Genomic DNA, 19,298 nt, shown 5'->3' with positions numbered 1-19,298 from the left:
AACAACTTTTTTGCTTTTTATCTTTAATCCAGGTTGCACACATACATAATCTGAAGGAAAACCCGGGCGCCAGCAAGGCAATGCCAGGCATGCGTCTTCAGTGGGAGGGACCCCACACCACAGCTGACCAGAGGCTACTGTCCTTCGATCCCAGAAAAGTGGTAACTCAGATGTAAGAGGAAGATACCCACATGAGTGGGTGTGATAGGCACCTTGGTTTTGAAGCCTCATGTCCCGATAGGAACCAACTTCTCTTGGGTATACCCTCCAGGTCCCTGAAAGAGACGTGCCTACTTAAAAGAGGCACCAAACCCAGGGAAGCCCAATGCTCTAGTTTCCCCACCAGTTATTCTCCTGGGCGAGATGTGGCACACCAGTCATGGGTCACTGTTTACAAACAATGTTGCCTGACGATACAACTTTAGTTGTCTACCTTTGCCAGGGTCTAGGGGAATGACCCAGAAGGTTAAGCCAAGGTCAATTTCCCAATAAAGAAGAGAGGGTTGGTAACCCTCTACACATATCCTGCCTGTGTTCACCGTATTTTGGCATCTCTGATAAAGCAGCCTGTCTGCACCCTAGTTAATAGAGCGATACACCAGCCTGGTATGTTCCCTCCCAAATTGCAATGAGAATCCTTAGGGATAAATATAGAAAGATCAAAACACATGTAAAAACACCATAATTTAAACACATTACAATGAGGCATCAGGAGTAATTTTCTCCACACTGCATGTTAAGAAATTCAACTGTGTAGGGGTGCCTGGGTGGCTCAGTTGGTTAGGCAACCATCATGATCTCGCTCAGGTCATGATCTCGCAGTTTGTGAGTTCGAGCCCTGCGTCAGGCTCTGTGCTGACAGCTCAGAGCCTGGAGCCTACTTCAGATTCTGTTCTCCCCCTCTCTCTACCCATCCCCTGCTCATGCTCTGTGTCTCTCTGTCTCTCAATAATAATAAATAAACATTAAAAAAATAAAAAAAAAAAGAAACTCAACTCTGTATTATCTATACCATGTTCTCTAAGAGAATAGCTTGAGGGTATAAGGAAGTATGTGAATGAATTAATTTGTTCCCATTGCCTACATTGACTTAAGCTGCCAGAATTTCCCTGACAAGGAACCATGCTGTTGTTTCATGCTTTGAGGGAGGGTTTGGGTACCAGATGCCGCGGCATCTCAGACAAGTTGGTGTTTGTCTACCGGCTCAGGCAGGCCCACTGCTTCTTCAGCTCCTTCAAGCTTCCCTGATTCTGGAGCCACATGCACACTTAGCTCAGTGATAATGGGCTCAGGCTTTTGCTGCAACCCCTTGGAATTGGAGCCTTGGAAAAGAGAGAGACTGATGCAGGTCCCACCCCTGTTCATCAGGATGAGTTCCAGCTCATCCTATAACTTCCTGTCCATCTTTCCTTCCCAACTGCCTGTCCTACAGCCTTCAGGCGCCAGCTCCAGATGGAAAGCAGACAGACTCTCTAGACTGTGTAACCAGCCACCACGATTCCAGAAGGTCAAATCCTTTAAGAAACCTCATTTCTGGTGGCTCTGCTTCTCTGACTGAACTCTGCCAGATATAGGGCTGTAGGACCCAGCAGATCCAATTCATGGTCAAGGTGTCAGCACTAGGTCAGAATGATGTAGAAGCCTGTGGCAAGCTCCAGCAGAATTGTAGCCGAGGCCCCCAGGTATTGGAGCCAAGTCTACAAAGGACTTAGTCACAGTACTGCCTGGGAGAAAATGCCTCTGGAGATTTGGAAATTTATATTCTGAACCAGTGACTAACATCCAGGACTGTTTTCCTTAGACAAAATATATGGGTCAGGGGCCCAAGTGGTAGTGGACATCTTACTATTAAATCTTATGATTTTGTTTTCCCTCCCTGTGAGTTTGGGCTCTGTTCATTTAGACATTGTACAACACTGGTGAGAAGAACGATTGTACCAGGGGTATAATAATGGTTCCGTAAACCAAAATCGGAGAATGCTTCTTCTCCATTTTGGGCTCTTCATGCTACTGAACCAATTGCAGAAATGGGATTCTAATTTGCTCCAGGTTATTGATGAGGACTATCAAGGGGAAGAAGGGTTGTTGCTTTATAGGAAGGGCACACAGGCTGCTCTCTGTGCCTTTCTGTGAATTAGACAGGTGGACACAGCCCTGCAGGGGGCGCACAGCCTGGCAAGTGGGGTGGACACTGGAAGACCGTCAACTTACCTTGCCTAATTGCACTGTGTAAGCTCAAGTGCAATATTACATAGCATCCTTATCCTATTCCTGATTTTAAGGGGATTGCCTCCATTGGTCTACCATCATGTATGAGAGTAAACTCTGTCAGCTCTCTCTCAAGAAATACCTGAAATGCTGACTACCTACTTCCAACCACCCCCTCAGCTACCACTCTGGATCAAGTTACTTGAACCACTTGCAATACTGCTCTAGCTTCCTAATTGGTCCTCCTGCACCCACCATTGCTCTCCTAAATTCTAGTCAACATAGCAGCTAGAATGATCCTATTTACATGAAAATCAGACTATTCAGCCCTTCACTCAGAACCCTCTTATCAGGAAACTTACCTTCCCAGCCCAGGCAGAGGAAAGACAAAGTACTCACAATGGCCTATAAGGAGGCAGACCTGGGGAGGCCCCTCTTGAATCATTCCTCATGGAAGGACTCACTCACTGCCTTGTGGCAAGGAGTATGGTCAGCTGCCAGCCTCCAGCAGCCGGCTCCTTTAGAGACTTCTCAGTTATCTACTGAAGATCATGCTCTTCACGGGGCCCCCAACCAACTGACTGAGCAAGGAGGTGGTACAAGGGTGTAGCCATTTCTGCCCAAGGCAGGGATCTGCTAATGGACAGTCCTTGCTCAGGAGCTCCCCAGAGATAGTTTGCGGGTTACATAATAGCCTGATGGCTTCCCCTGCCCAGTCCTTTCATAGGTATTACTCCCTAATAAACTTTACACTCCTCGTTCTGTCTCAGCATTTCCTTCCAGAAAATGGATCCCTCTCCCTCCTGTCCATTCCAGCCACACTGCCTCCTTGCTGTTCCTCAGATAGGACAGCCCTGCCTCCTCCCTTCCTGTTTGCAGCAACCTTCTGCCCTTCAGGATTCTATCCTTCCTTGTCCAACAATGCTCTTTAACAGGGCACACAGACCACATCACGTACGCTTGCCCTATCCCCAGTCCCTGCTCTATTTTTCTCCATAGCATTTCTCATTTTTGAATATACTCAAGGTTCCACTTGTTTATGTTGTTTATTTTTAATCTCCCTCCACTAGGATGTAAGCACCATAAGGGCAGAGGGGTTTTTTGTCTGTTTCTTTTTTGTTTTTCAGCATCTAGAAGAATACTAGGCACCCAGACAGATGGCATCCAGCAGAGAAAGGTTTCCCACCCTGACTCTTCTCCCTTCTGTTTCTTCTCATTTTGTCTGAATTTGGGAATGTTTTCTTTCCCTTGTTTGTTCCCTGAGCTGTGCCAATTTCCATTTCACTTCTTCCTATTTCTGGTCCATCCCCTTCTGACACCTCTTCCCTGAGTTCCTAGATTTCTATATTGCTGATCTTCCTTGGCACCTGTACGAAACTATATATTTTTTAATTTACAGAGGGATGCTTGATCGCAGTTTTCATCTGTTCCAACACCATCTTCCTGAGTGTTCTTCAGTTGTTGGACAGTTTTGTTCCCCCTTTCACTTATTTTTTAATAGATTTTTTAAAAAGTATTATTATTATTATTTTAATGAATACATTTTTTCACTTTATTTTTTTTAGAGAGATAGAGGGAGTGGGGGAGAGGCTTGGTGGGGGTGGGGGGAGAGAGAGAGAGAATCCCAGGCAGACTTCACGCTAACAGCACAGAGCCTGACTCAGGGCTCGATCCCACCACCAGGTGATCATGACCTGAGCTGAAATCAAGAGTCAATCACTCAATCCACTGAGCCACCCAGGTGTCCCCTTGTTTTTCTCATGGTATTTTTGTGTGGAGGACATAGCTGCTCCTTCTTTGTTATTCATATTAGAAAGAACTGGCTTTTCTTGGACCAATAATCTGTGGATGGCTTTCTGTAGGATGTGGTGGGGGTTGTGTGGGGAAGCATGGGGTTGGCCCAGGGCAAGATCTGAACTTTGACATGTAAGGACTCTCTGCTTCCCTGCTACAGCAAGGGACTGTTGTCTTCAAAAATTATGGAAAGAGCCCAAATGCCCATCAATTGATGAACGGATAAAGAAGGTGTGGTTTATATACACAATGGAATACTACTTGGCAATGAGAAAGAATGAAATGTGGCCTTTTGTAGCGACGTGGATGGAACTGGAGAGTGTTATGCTAAGTGAAGTAAGTCATACAGAGAAAGACAGATACCGTATGTTTTCACTCTTATGCGGATCCTGAGAAACTTAACAGAAGACCATGGGGGAGGGGAAGGGGAAAAAAAAAGTTAGAGAGGGAGGGAGGTAAACCATAAAAGACTCTTAAAAACAATAAACGGAGGGTTGATGGGGGGTGGGAGGGAGGGGAAAGTGGGTGCTGGGCATTGAGGAGGGCACCTGTTGGAATGAGCACTGGGTGTTTTATGGAAACCAATTTGACAATAAATTTCATATTAAAAACAAATAAATAAAAAAACAAATAGTAAAAACAAAAAACAAAAAAACAAAACAAAACAAATAAAGCCCCTCTTTGATACAGCCGGGGCCTCTGTTCCTCTTCAAAACGAATCAAGTTCAGGAAGGCCTCTACCACCATCCCTTTTCTCCTCATTCCGATACCAACGTAGGTCTCCAGGAAGCACCTCCTTACCTTTCCAGGTAACACCAGCACCTTGAAAAGGTGTGTTTTCTGTTGTGTTTCCAGAGACCTGCCACCTTCAGGCCCCTTGGGTACTTTCAGTGCCTTTTCGCTCCACCTCCCCCAGCATCCTTGCTCCATTCCATCCCAGGTGGCTCCTGGCAGCTCCCAACTCAGCAGGATGCCCTCCCTGATGAGGATTTCCAAGCTTGGCCTCACTGGCCTCCCTTGCCCTTGGCTGCTTTCCCCAGCTACTCTCGCGCCAGCTCTGCCTGCCTTCCTGCACCGCTCCCCTTGTCCCCGGGGACTTTGCTGGCACTTCTGCGTAACTTGGAGTGTCTAATTTTCTTTTTTTAACTGAAAAAATATTTTATGTTGCTCTTTTTTCAGGAAAAAAAGTCATAATGCAACTAGGCTTGCTCACACTGGAGGTTTTACATTTAACCACTTAGAGTGGCATGAAATAGGGGCACCTGGGTGGCTCAGTGGGTTAAGCGTCCAACTTCAGCTCAGGTCACGATCTCACGGCTTATGAGTTTGATCCCTGCATCGGGCTCCGTGCTGACAACTCAGAGCCTGGAGCCTGCTTCGGATTCTGTGTCTCCCTCTTTCTCTGCCCTCCCCCACTCGTGCTCTGTCTCTCAAAAATAAAAACATTAACAAAAATTGTAAAAAAAAGAGTAGCATGAAATATACCCCTCCCCCCACATGGCAATTTCAAATTGTTTTTAGATGCAAAATAAAACTTACCTCATACTTGCTCAACTCTTGAACTAACTTTTTTTCTTTGACAATAAATTCTTCCTCCACTTGTTTTAATTCTAATGTAAGTTTTTCAGTCTCTGCCAAAAACTCAGTGATCTCTTTTTGTCTAAAATTGGTCTAATCAGAAAGCAAACAAATTGAAGATCTGTCATTTGCCCTGTAGCAGTCAGCCTTACATTTTCAAAACAGCCAAGAATTAATATCTCTTTGCATGATACTTGGCTCTGATTTCAGGTTATATATTTTCACAGCAACTACTTGAGAGGGAATTTATTTATTTATTTTTCCCTCCAGAGGTTAATTTATTCACCAAACAATATCTATAACCTACATGAGGAAATGGATGATGGGACTGATGGGGGATGGAGGAAGGGCGGAGGGTCAATACCAGCGCTGAGTAATGATGTTTGGTTTCTTTTTTAACAGAGAGCTTCCCTAAAAGTGAACGTCAAACGAGTTTCTGGTTACAGATTTCAAAAGCATATTCTAGAGACAAGTGCGACTTTGTTTGCTAAATTCCTACAGTTCACACACAGCAAATAGGAATTTCTCAAGAAAGTTAAATAATTCACTCTAAGCATAAGTCACCAGAAAGGAAAATATCTCTTCATAAGATAAGGTTTAATTAAATACTGAAGGAGAATTACTGATATGCAATAATAATACTGGGTCCATACTAATATGGAGCAATAATATTCAACTTCCTTGAGTTCCTTTACCTCTTGCAATAGTTTGATGCATCTAGATTCAGCAGTCTGTACTTCCTCTAAAATTTCTTGTACTTCAGACTCCAGCTTCTTTTTCAAACATGCATGTTTTTTTCGTGAACAAGCAATTTTCCACTGAGTTATGACGCTGGAAATGAGAGCAGAAAGAATTCTCATGAAACTGGCCTAACAGTTCACTGAAAAGATGAAGGAATTCCAAGCAACACAAATCATACTGTGATCACATAAGACCGTTTGAGCTATTGGCAATGCGAACGACGCACATTAGCTGAAAAAATTAGACAAAGAGATGACTGCTTCAGTGCCGTCGACTTCACAAGCTTGCCTCGCCGCAACAGCCTGTGTTGGTATGTCCACTAGGACCGCGGACAAACCACACTTGGCTGCTCACCTCCTTTGGGTGAAGGATGGCAATGGGGAAGGTTCAAGGGCGGGCACAAGTGACCCAGGCAGAAATAGCAGTTAAAACTACCTCATTTCAACCTTCTAGGTTCTCAAATTTCTCTCTCCACCACAATATTAAAAAGCTGCACTGGAGAACGGGAAAGAGGTGCATGTGGAGTCTTACAAATGAGATTAATAACCAGGACAACAACAATATAATACACCTAAGTTTTTGCAAATACTTCCTAGGTGCCAGGAGGTCCTCTGAATATATAGATCGTCTCACTGGCCATTCACGGTGACTTCGCAGGGCAGGTGCTACTATCATTGGCCACTTACTAGGGATGGGAGCAAAGAGAGATTATTAAGTAACGTAGCCTCAGTCACAGAGCTAGTCAGCGACAGAGCAACCAAAGTGGCCTGTCTTCAGAGCCCGTATGTTTAGCCACCCTTCTCTGTCACTGCACATAACCTCCCCTACTGGTCCATACAGAGAAGCCTGGTGTGCAAGAGGCACTACACCAATCTTGACAATTTCCTTCCTCAGGGAGCTCACTCGATTGAAATGGAAAACTCTGGTTCTGCTCAAGCCCCCAAATCAAACTAACGAACTGAGAGAACTCACACAATTTAATTTAGGAGAATAATTTCCTCGGACTCTAGCAAGCAGCAAGCACTCTGATTTCCTCCCTACTTTGAGGCACTGCGCATTAAGATAACATAGACTTACTCCTAACACAAATGAAAAGAAAAAAAAAATTTTTTTTTTTACCGTCTCTGACTTTCTCTTTCCCGGTTGTCATTCAGGATTTTTATTTGTCTCCGATATACCTCCTTTGTTGCTCTAAAAACAGGAAGACATACACTGGGTTTTGCATTTGTGGAAGCTAGTAGGCTACACAAAAGACTTTATGTATAATTCTTATGTACAGTAAGACTACCATCTAGTTGGGAGATAAACCAAACCTCGTGTAACAACGAAAGGTAGTGTAGACTCGTAGAAGGACAATTATGGTTTCGTGCAAGTGCAAACTGATTTTGGAGAATTGTGGTAGACCTAAGGGAAAGGAAGAATAGATTCTGGGGAGGCAGCTGGGGAAGGGACATTGGAGGTTAATGTTTGACAGAGGGAAGAACACAGATTGCCAGAATGAAGGTGCAATTTCACCATGGGAAGGACGTCATCATTCGCAAAGACGTGGAAAAGGTACAACAAGTTAAGAGTTCTGACCAACATAGACTTGCCACAGACAGAGGACACGAAGGGAAGCAACACAGTGACACAGGAGGGGTGAAGGTCAATAAATTGGTGAGGAACTTTGAATTCCTGATTGAGTCCTGGTTTGATGCAATGTATAATTCAGAAAGCCAATAAAGAGTTTTGTACTAGGGGTAAGTAGTAATTAAGGACGGAAGGGTTTCTTGTGAATCTAGGATGGGTGGAAATATGAAGAGTCTAGCATAGGTATTAGAAGCCTTTATTATTTTTATTCCCTCTTTCTCTATGAAGTGCTTCATATGCAGTAATGAAAGTGAAATATGACTTTGTATCCTTTGAAAAATAGAAATATTCAGGGGTGTCTGGGTGACTCAGTTGGTTAAGTGTCCGACTTCGGCTCAGCTCATGATCTCACAGTTTGTGAGTTCGAACCCTGTGTCAGGCTCTGTGCTGATAGCTCGGAGCCTGGAGCCTGCTTCAGATTCTGTGTCTCCCTCTCTCTCTGCCCCTCCCCGACTTGTGTTCTGTCCCTGTCTCTCAAAAATAAAAACGTTAAAAAAATTAAAAGAAAAATAGAAATATTCATAGCTAAAACAGAACACATAATGCTGTTAAACTAGCAATACAAATGTATTCGTGGTTTTTTTTTCCTCCATCTAAAATCACAGTGTGGGTTTTCTTTTTTTTTTTACGAATTTGATTTATCGTTAAATTGGCTTACTTACATACAACATCCAGTGCTCATCCCAACAAGTGCCCTCCTCAATGCCCATCACCCATTTTCCCCTCCCTCTCCACCTCCCCATCCGCCCTTAGTTTGTTCTCTGTATTTAAGAGTCTCTTGTGGGTTTGCCTCCCTCCCTCTCTGTTTGTAACTATTTTTTTCCTTTTTTTCTTTTTCTTTTCCACTTCACCCTTCCCTGGAACTCTAAGATTCTTCACAATGTGCCCCAATCTCATTGATTTTATTTATTTATGTATTTAGTTTAATCCACAAAGTAGTTGAACTAGAGTGAAATAACAACAACATTAAAAGTACTAAATGAAAACCAGTATTGGGTCACAAATTTGGCTCTGAGCTTCCTGGTGATGGGAACCATGATGGCACAATACTTGATTATAGAATCTGCGTTATTCATGTGGAAAACAAAACCCCTAACTCAGCCCGATTCTATTTTCCCACTCTTTCACAGGGAAGGGTTCATAGTTTCCTTTCTGAAACCAACATGAGAAACAGATGTTTAAATATGTTGTTCAACAGTGTAAGGACAAGCAACCTGCACATCCTGCTGTGTTCTAGATTTCTGTTGACAGGAGTCAAATTTCATCTCCACTTGTCTTAGTTCTGTAAGTTAGTTTCTCCACTGCCCTACACTCAAGTCATAAAATATATTCAAATTATAAAAATAAAAAATATGCACCCCCCCTATAATCTCGTAATTCAACTTTTAGGACGTTATTATAAAGAAATAGCTGTATACGTGGATATATGTTAAAGGAGGTTAATTTGAAAAATGCTTATAGTAGAGAAAACACAAAAGCCAAAGCATCAGTAGGGTGCTGGTTAAATAAAACATAGCATATTCAGTGAAAGGAATATTAAGCAGCTAAAGAAAGACTGAAGAATGAGGTCCCATATATATATGAATTTTGCCTCCTTCTGAAATAGTTTTAAAATCAACAGATAAGTGTAAAAATTAATACAAAGAATTCCCATATACCTTTCACCAATTTCTCCAAATGTTACCTTTTATCACACTTGTTTTATCATTTTCCCCGATATATTTTTCCAGCTTTTTATGGAGATATAGTTGAAATATAATATTGTGTAAGTTACCCAGATACAATTTTAAGTGGATAAATTACAGTTCTAGAAAAGTACAATCCTATTTTTGGGTGTATGTACACACTCCTATTATAGAAAGCATGCATAGCGAACTGTTAACAGTGTGGGGAGACAGAGACTAGGGTCACTTTTATGCTTCTAAGCCACATTTCTACATTTGAATTTTAAAATCACATCAGGCATTACTTATTTTAATCAGAAAAATTAAAATTAAAAATTAAAGTGATTTAGAATGGCAGAAATGAACACCATAGGGGGTCAGTGTTGTGATAATGTTCAGGCACATTCTTGTTCCTAGACTCCTGATGGGTCCATTTCTCATGTCCAGCAGCTTGTCCAGAACTCAGGACCTGTCTACCCTTTCAACGGTAGATTCAATGATAATGACCCTTCTATACTGTAAAACAGAGACAGTGAATCATAAACCTCCTTTTCTATAGGATATCAGAAACTGATAGATCTATGGTTACCATATATTAAAACAAATGCAGAAAAGAATGATTAAATGTTTCAAGGGCAACAAACATACTGATGAAGTTCCTGGAGCGTGACAAGTCCTTCCTCCATATTTTTGATGTCTACTTTTCTTTGCGATAGGAAGTTTTCTTTCCGACTAATAAATGCCATTTGTTTCTGATTCCTACCATGAAAAAACCAGAGTTAGCACATGTTGAAAGGTGAAATCGTCTTTTTTAACTCCTCAGCATGAGGGGACATTGCAATCACAAATAAGAATGTAGAATGTAGGCTGCCAAGTTTGGTTCATCAACTATTTACTGAACAAATTAGGAAAATAGAAACAAAGTCTTTTTGCTAGTGGTGGTGAAATCTAAACTCATGAAAATTCCTAAGCCATGGAGAGAGCATGAACTGCTGTAGTCACCATAAAACCACAAGAACAGTTCTGTCCCTAGCACTCTGTCCCTCTGAGCGGGGGTGTCTCTTTTAATATATTTATCAATTCTACCATGTTCTTTTGTGAAAGGTGAAGGGGTCAGTTAGACCAACTTTAAATACTGGCTTTGCCTCTTTCTAGGAGTGTGACCCTGAAGGAAACTTCACCTGGAGATGAGCCTCAGTATCTCCATCCATAAAATAGGGATCATAATACCTATCTCAACAGCTATAAGGATTAAATGAGCTATAAAGTGCTCAATCCAGTGTGTGGGACTCATGAGGCACTTTGTAAAAAGTGGTTATATTTTGTCTCCAATTTGCAGACAGAATAATAGGAAGTACACAGTTTTGTTCAATTTCAGTTTTTTCCAGACATTGATAGGGGCATTCCTGTAACAGAAAGTGCTTTAAATAAGCGTCTCGTCTTCTTCAAAACTTCTATGGACTGAACTGTGTTCAGTCCCTAAAATTTGTGTGTTGAAGCCCTAACACCCAGTGTGATGGTATTGGAAGGTGAGGCTTTTGTGAAGTGATGAGGTCACCTGATTAGATGAGGTCATGACGAAGAGGCTCCTTGTAAGAAGAGACACCAGGAAGTTTGTTTTCTCCCTATTTCTACCATGTAAAAACACAGCAAGAAGGCAGCCTCGTGCAAGCCAGGAAAAAGGGCTTCTCACCAGAACCCAACCATGCTGGCACCCTGATATTGGATCTCCATCCTCTGGAACTGTGAGAAATAAATTTCCGTTGTTTAAACCACCCAGTCTATGGTGCTTAGTCATGGCAGCCCAAGCTGAAGACAAAAACCAATAACAATAGTAAATGTTTTAGTGTTACAATGATTTGTCATCAGCACATTATCAGTTCTACCATGCTATTTTATGAAAGGTGAAGGGGTCAGTTAGACCAGCTTTAAATACTGGCTTTACCTCTTTCTAGCAGTGTGACCTTGAAGGAAACTTTACCTGTAGATGAGTACTGATTAACTCAGTACTGATCTGGGGAAATTTTTTGCTGAAAAAAACTACTGAAAGCAGATTCTTGGTAGGTTATTCAGTTGAATGAGATACAATCATTGTAACTACTCTCTGCAGCTCACATGCTGCAATGACCATAAACTCAGTTTCACCTAAGTGTGCTTGGACACTGTAATTACACTTCTGTGTGATCTAACTTTGTCTGTAGTAATGGATCATTACTTATAGAATTCATGCTTGCAAGATGTTATTCTGTCTTTGTTAAGAAAATATTGGTGAATGCCCACTATCTGCTAAGCAATGTACAAGGTCCTGGGGATGTAGCACTGAGTAAATACCCTGATCTGTTCATAGTTCAGTGGAAACAAGAGATTTATAGACTACTTATGACAATGTAGTGACTGATGAAAAGGAATGGCATCAGAGGGATGTTTCAGAAGGATCATTCTGGTAGAAGGAAGGCGAACAACTTAAGGGTGGTAAAGCAGAAAGTGGGGAGAACTTTGGAGGGACAAGCCAGTGCAAAGAAGCTGAAAGAGGTGACAAGAATGGAGTTGGAGAGAAGAATGGGATATATTTGAGAAATATCCGGGAGGTGGAATTGACAAGCCTTGGTACTTGAATGGAGTCCAACGGGTAGTAAAAGATAGGAATTTCCTTGAATAATTTCCCAGTCTCTGCATTAGGGGATTGTGTCAATGACCAAACCCTTCACAGAGTTAGGGAAGAGAAGGCAGAGCCAGTTTCTGATGAAGGTAGATCTCACAGTTTCTCTAAACAGTCTCATGGAGTAAAAGCAGGATTATTTTTTCAAGAATCTGATGTAGAAGTAAATATAATGCCCATGGTGTTTATGGATTTGATCTAACCCATATGAGGAAAGCATTACTCAGTGCATATACAGGCAGATGAGGAGTGTGTTTATTTTTAGGTAAATATTTTAAAACTAGGATGAACTTAAGTAGAGAGTCACCATTTTTTTTTACTGTAAATTTTTTACAATGTTTTTTTTAATATATGAAATTTATTGTCAAATTGGTTTCCATACAACACCCAGTGCTCATCCCAAAAGATGCCCTCTTCAATGCCCATCACCTACCCTCCCCTCCCTCCCACCCCCCATCAACCCTCTGTTTGTTCTCAGTTTTTAAGAGTCTCTTATGCTTTGGCTCTCTCCCACTCTAACCTCTTTTTTTTTTTCCTTCCCCTCCCCCATGGGTTTCTGTTAAGTTTCTCAGGATCCACATAAGAGTGAAAACATATGGTATCTGCCTTTCTCTGTATGGCTTATTTCACTTAGCATCACACTCTCCAGTTCCATCCATGTTGCTACAAAGGGCCATATTTCATTCTTTAGAGAGTCACCATTTTGATGCCAAGGAAAGCACCCCATAACCATAACATGTTGATTCATGTACAGATCATGGATAGAAACATACTCATTATAAGTGTTCTGTTTCTGTATAAAAACTTTCTCCTCCTCACTTAAGACAATCTTATATTGTCTGGTAAGAGTATGTAATTTCTCCCGTAGATCTTTGCTCTCTAAATGATTTTTGTGTAGTTTTTCAGCCATCTAGGAAAAAAAAAAGCAATTAGAGGACACATTTCCTTTGATGGGAGTCAGTCATGTGGCAACTCTAGAGCACTGGGTATGTTACTTAGCATACAATAACTATGCCATAAATGTTGAGTGATTTAATTCTATATCAAATATGCAGTTATATATTTTGGGGCCTCTCCTATAAATTATGACAAAAGTAGAGAAAGGTAGTAGACACTGATGCAAAAACCACAGAGTAAATCATTCATATTGAAATAAGCATTGAGGTTAATAAACTGAGATCATTCAACAGGATCCATAAGTCCTTTTCCCAGAAGATAAATTACACTAGGGAAAAGAAAATGTAACACCAATAGAAGCTCTTGCTCAAAACCTCTTTGATGAGATACTAGGTCTGCTTCTTGTTAAATATTTCTATTCAAGGACAAAACTAACATTTATTAGGGAACTTTGTATTCAAGAAGTTTGTGTTTAAAATGTCTCTATTGAATTGCTTCAAAAGAGGTAAGAAAGTTATGTTTAGTAGGAGTGATGGGCTGAGTAGTTCACAATAACCTTTTGGCTGAGTATTACTAGAATAGCTGGATGAAAAAATATCTTAGAAGTGTTGAAGAACTAACAAGATAATGACTAATTCTACAAGAAATCAAGAATCCAGGGTAGAGGGCACCGGGGTGGCTTAGTTGGTTAAGCATCTGAATCTTGATTTTGGCTCGGGTCATGATTCCACAGTCATGGGATCGAGTCCTGCATTATTGGGCTCTGTGATGGGTGTAAAGCTTTCTTAGGATTCTCTCTCCTTGTTCCTCTTCCCCTCCCCTGCTCTCTCTCTCTCTCTCAAAAAAAAAAAAAAAAAAAATCCAGAGTAGTAAATCTAGCACTGAAAACTCCTTTTACCCTAAGGACATTGATTGATATGAAAGAAACCACTTGGAAATGGAATTTTAGTTCTCTTACCTGACAAGAGGGACAAAAATCAACAGAGTTCATCCAGGTATTGAGTTTGATAAATCTTCTACCACTTTAACCTGTGGTCTCAAAAAGCTTCATGCTCTGGAGAAGGGTAAATTGGAAGCTAATAAGCCATGGCCCAGCCTAATTTTGATCACCAGGGAACCTAAGGGTGCATTAAAGTGGTTTGGGACTGGTAATACCCCAGCCATCTGACGGAAGTGAATTTAAGTCTGTTCCTGGAAAAGATATGATCATCCTAAGCTTCAAATTGTTTTTACAAACTCCCCCCCACCCCAAATACAATGTCTGGTATACAGTTTTCTACTAGGAACAGAAGGAAATAAGACAGCATGAAAAAAAAAATTGGCAGAAGCAAAAGACTACAGAAACAAACCTATAAAAACATCAGATAGTGAGTGGAATTAGGTACTGAACTATACAAATATTGTGTTTACTATAATCAAAGAAATGTTCGACATACTTGAAAATTATGGCAAGGAATTGAAATAGACAATGCAGATTTGAAAATTACCAATTTAAAAAATTCAATAACCAAAATTAACAGCTGAAATAAGACCATCCTGCCCAGAATACAGCAGGAGGAGACAAAAGATAGAAAACACGAAAGAGAGGGTAAAAAAACATAGAGGATGTGTTTATTAGCACAAATAATTGTATACACACACGTGCATACATATATATACAATTGGAGTCTCAGACAAAGAGGAAAGGGAATGAAATATGTGAGCAGATAACGGCTAAGAATTTTGCAGAACTTGCAAAATACAGCAATTTACAGATTTAAGCAGCCCAATAAATCCCAAAGCAGGAGAAATAAAAAGAAAATGTGGACATATGATAGTTAAAGTGAATAAGTCAAAGGGAACAAAGAAGACCTAAAGTAAATGAGGTACACCACTTTCATGGATTGGAAGCCTTGATATTGTAAGAATGTGACATTCTCCCCAAACTGATCTATAGATATAATGCAACCCCGGTCCAAATGCAAACAGGTTTTTTTTGGCAGGACTTGACAGACTGACAGAAATTCAAAGGGCCAAGAACAGCGAAAGCAATCTTGAAGAACAAAGTGGAAGGATTTATACTGCTAACTATAAAGGCTTATGTTAAAAGCTGCTAATTAAGAAAGTCTGGTTTTAATGTGAGGGGAGACAAGCCCAAAGGAACACAATAGAGAGTCCACAGAACTATACACATATTTACAATGTATTTATGATCTGCCGTTGATTTATGACAAACTTACCATTACAGTATAGTGCAGGAAAAGATGTTCTTTTCATTAAATGGTGCTAGATAATCTTATGGAAAAATATGAACCTTGACCACCATCTCACAGCATGCGCACACACACACACACCCACACACACACACACAGATTCCAGATGGCTTGTAGTCCTAAATGTGAAAGGGCAAACAATAAATCTTCTAGAAGATCATGAAATAGTATCTTCGTGACAAAGGACATAAAAACCAAAAAGGAAAAGATTGATAAACTGTACTTCATTGCAACTAATAAATTATACCCATCAAAAGATATGTATGTACATAAGGATTGTACATTTATAGCGTGTGTACTGTTCTGTGTGTAATATCTTATAATAAAAAAAATTAAAATAAAGTTACAATAGAATTTCATCACTGAACTTGTCTCCTACACCTCATGAGAATTAAGATTGGCTGCCACCGAGAGTCCAGTGGAAATAGTAAATGGGTCAGAGCCCTGATCCCTTTGAAGCAGTCACTGACTTGAACTCATGGAATTTGGCTGACGGCTATGGATTAAAGCGAAACCCCTTTGCATTTGCCCTTTGAGCAAGTAAGCCATGCCAGTGTAGGGGTCCTGGATTTTCCAGACAGTTGGGGGCCTGCAAACTACGGAGCTATCATCTGAAGCCTGCCTGGCAGCTTCAGGAAATAAACAGAAAGGAAAAAGTAATCCTTTGCCCAGAGAATGAAAGACAACTTTAAAAACCAACCGACCACCCAGCCAACCTACCAACCTTGTCTAGTTTCTGTCTTTCAGAATCTTCACAACTAAAGAATCAGAGTAGGTCTAACCTGGAGGGAAGCCGTCCCTAATGCCATTAGCTCATAACCAAATGGAAAGAATGTAATCGGTTCAAATCATTCTTATGGAAGAGACCCACCGTGTACTGTTTTATATTCTATTTGTCACGCAATAATATATTATGAGCTATTACTTAATCAAGGCTCTTTTGTTGGACTTTAATTGTATCTTCCCCCTAATTTTTGAATTATTATAAGGAATGCTTTACTGAATACCTTGTGGATAAATTTTGGTTTATACCCGTAATTAAGTACTTATGATATTTCTTTTAACCAAAATTTAAAATGTCTAGAGAATTCTCCTGGATGCTAATCTGACTCAAATATTTCACTACTTACTAAGCACAGTATGGGTTGCTAGACTTTACAGGTACCACACAACAGCAAGAGGGTCCCATTTTTTTCTAAATAATTCATATGAAAAATACCCATTGATCTGGATATTTCTAATGTATTATAACCATAACCACATGAAAAGTTACCAAACAAATGATTCATTTTCACATAGACAACATTTGCTCTTTCATATATTTAAAATATTTGGGGAGGGAATAAAAATCTTTAAATCAATTACTGCAAATGATCATGATTATTATATTATATATAATACATAATATATATTATAATATATATTATTATATGATCATTATTATATCATGAAAAATCTACTTTTAGAAAATTTAACATTTCTCAAATATATTTAAAATATTAACTAAAAATAAAAACTAATAATAATCTAAAAGGCGTAATTTCCATCTTCCTACCTGCTTTATCTTCTGCAAAATTTCATCTTTTTCAACACTAGATGAATCTTCCAGTTTTTCCTTGTTATTCATAAAAAAATGCCTATGATCAAAGGAAGCCAAACAGATTCATATTAGGGCATGTTTTCCAGTAAAGCCACATTTATTTATGACTCCAGAAACTTCCAGTCCCCATCTTCCTATACAACATATTTATGGGTATATTCACAAAACTAAGCAAAATTTTTTTTACTTGTTTGATGAATTAATACTTCCTTTATTTATTAAGAAGTAATTATTAAATACTTGTCTTCTGCAGGTATTATAGGTACTAGAGATACAGCACAGGTGAAGTCCCTGCCCTCATGGAAATTACACTCTAGTGAAGTAGAATATAAGCAAGTTATCAAAATAACAATAATAACAATTATTATTATTATTTCAGATAGTGTTAAGTGCTTTAAAGAACACAAAGTAGGGTGAAGGACAGAGAAATCCTGAGAGTGAGGGTATTATTGTAGATGGGTGGTAATGGAAGGCTTCTTGAGATGATCTGTGAAAGACCTGAATGATGAAAAGGAGCCAGATAGGTGAAGATCTGAAGAAAGAGCTTTTCGTGTAGAAGGAACAGTCAGTGATAATATCTTGAGGCAAGAACAAGTTTTGGGCATTTGGTGAAGAGACAATTATGAGAAAGTTGGAGAGGCAGACAGAGACTAGATCACGTAGGGTCTCAAGGACAAAGGAGAAGTTCAGATATCATTGTGAAGGGAACCAGGGGAGAATTTAAGCAGAGGAGAGACATGAACTGATTTACATCTTGTAAAGATGACTGTGGCTACTTAGTGGAGAAAGACAACAATACAGGAAGACAGACTATGTAGAAGGCTACAGCAGTGGTCAAGAAGAGAAAAGAGTGGTTCAGACTAAAGTTGAAGTGGTGGAAGTAGTGAGAAATAGTTGGATCTGCCTTTGGATTTGGCTGGAGGTGGGGTTAGGGTTAGGTAGTGAGGAAAACAGGATTGATGCATGATTCCTAGGTTTTTGGCTAGAGTAACCAGGTAAATGGCGATATGGAAGACTGACGGAAGAGCTGTTTCAAGGAGGTGGGAAATTAAGAGTTCCGTTTAGGACGTGTTATATTTGAGATATCTAACAGATATCCTTCAAACGGAGAGGTCAAATATGCTGGAGAGGTCAAATATGCATTTAGAACTCTGTGCTGGATATTTAATCTGCGAGTCATTGGGGTACAGAAGGTATATAACACCATAAGACTGGATCAAATCATGTATGGAGAGTATGAATAGAGAAGGGCTGAGAACTCCAAAATTTAGAGCCAGAGAGAAGAACTGGAACAAATAAAGGGCCCTAAAAAGGGGCAGTTTAGTGCGTGACATAAGAAAATATGATGTTTGGGAGGCCAAGGGAAGAAAGTATTTCAAGAAGGTGGAAATGTGTCAAATTCCATTAAGAATTCAAGAACTTTAAGGAATAGGCTCAATCATTAACGTTTGGCAATACAGGTCATTGGTAATCAGGAAAATCTTGAAGTCATTTCAACCCTTCTAAAAAAGCATCTATAATTTTCATAGCCTTCACTGCAATGTTAAGTGTATACTCAGGGTCACAAATTGGATACCATTTATATACAACATTTAGTTTCCAACTTCCTGTGTGCTGAAAACTAGCCGAATGGTGAAGAAAGACCATACTCAGTTAGAAATGTAAGCACAGGATTTGCCTTTATTATGCAAACACATCATGCTGGACATCAATAATAATAATGAATAAGGTTTAAACTAATCAATGCTTCCTGTGGACTTGTGGAGCATTTATGTTCTCTTAACTGTCCACACACAGAATTTTAACTCATGTTTGAGTGATTTGTTTTTCCTCAATATTTGGACCTCAAAACATGTAACAAGCTTGGAAATTAAAGACTTTATGGGGGAAAAATAAAGTTTATTAATAGGAAGATGAGTTTGTGCAAATTATTTTAGTTTATTGTATAATTTATTCTTAAAGAATCTTATGGACTATTATAAAACAACTCTGTTTGACTCTTCAAATCCACCAACCAAGATTTAGGTGCCTTTTCTCACTTCCATAAATTGAGTAAATGAACTAAAGGAGAAAACAGAAAGAACGTAAGAATTTTCTTTTAATTTGCTTGGTAGTAAAGAAAAAAGGTATAGTTTTATTAGTAACAAAGGGGGTAACTGAAATCTTCAATCACCAAATTAACCAAATGCACTTTTCCTCACAGAGATTCCATATGAATGAAAACTCTTGAAAAGCTGGGATAAAAAAAAATGATAAGCCATTAAAAGTAGAAGATC

General features: G+C 39.7%; 1 protein-coding gene across 1 annotated transcript in view; it reads right to left on the bottom strand.

Moving 5' to 3' along the window:
• The window catches only part of CCDC175 (coiled-coil domain containing 175), a 75,974-nt gene that overhangs the window by 33,942 nt on the left and 22,734 nt on the right, over nucleotides 1–19,298 (bottom strand). The window contains exons 8-13 of the mRNA XM_049612662.1: nucleotides 16,978–17,059; nucleotides 13,047–13,183; nucleotides 10,263–10,373; nucleotides 7,441–7,512; nucleotides 6,276–6,411; nucleotides 5,542–5,673 (exon numbers count right to left, since the gene is read on the bottom strand). Of these exons, the coding sequence (XP_049468619.1) occupies nucleotides 5,542–5,673; nucleotides 6,276–6,411; nucleotides 7,441–7,512; nucleotides 10,263–10,373; nucleotides 13,047–13,183; nucleotides 16,978–17,059 (670 nt within the window). The remainder of the gene's footprint in view (nucleotides 1–5,541; nucleotides 5,674–6,275; nucleotides 6,412–7,440; nucleotides 7,513–10,262; nucleotides 10,374–13,046; nucleotides 13,184–16,977; nucleotides 17,060–19,298) is intronic.

Source organism: Panthera uncia, assembly GCF_023721935.1.
Source record: "Panthera uncia isolate 11264 chromosome B3 unlocalized genomic scaffold, Puncia_PCG_1.0 HiC_scaffold_1, whole genome shotgun sequence".
NCBI classification, from domain to species: domain Eukaryota; kingdom Metazoa; phylum Chordata; class Mammalia; order Carnivora; family Felidae; genus Panthera; species Panthera uncia.
Note: the sequence above shows the minus strand (reverse complement) of the source record. Positions and strands in the feature narration are given on the sequence as shown.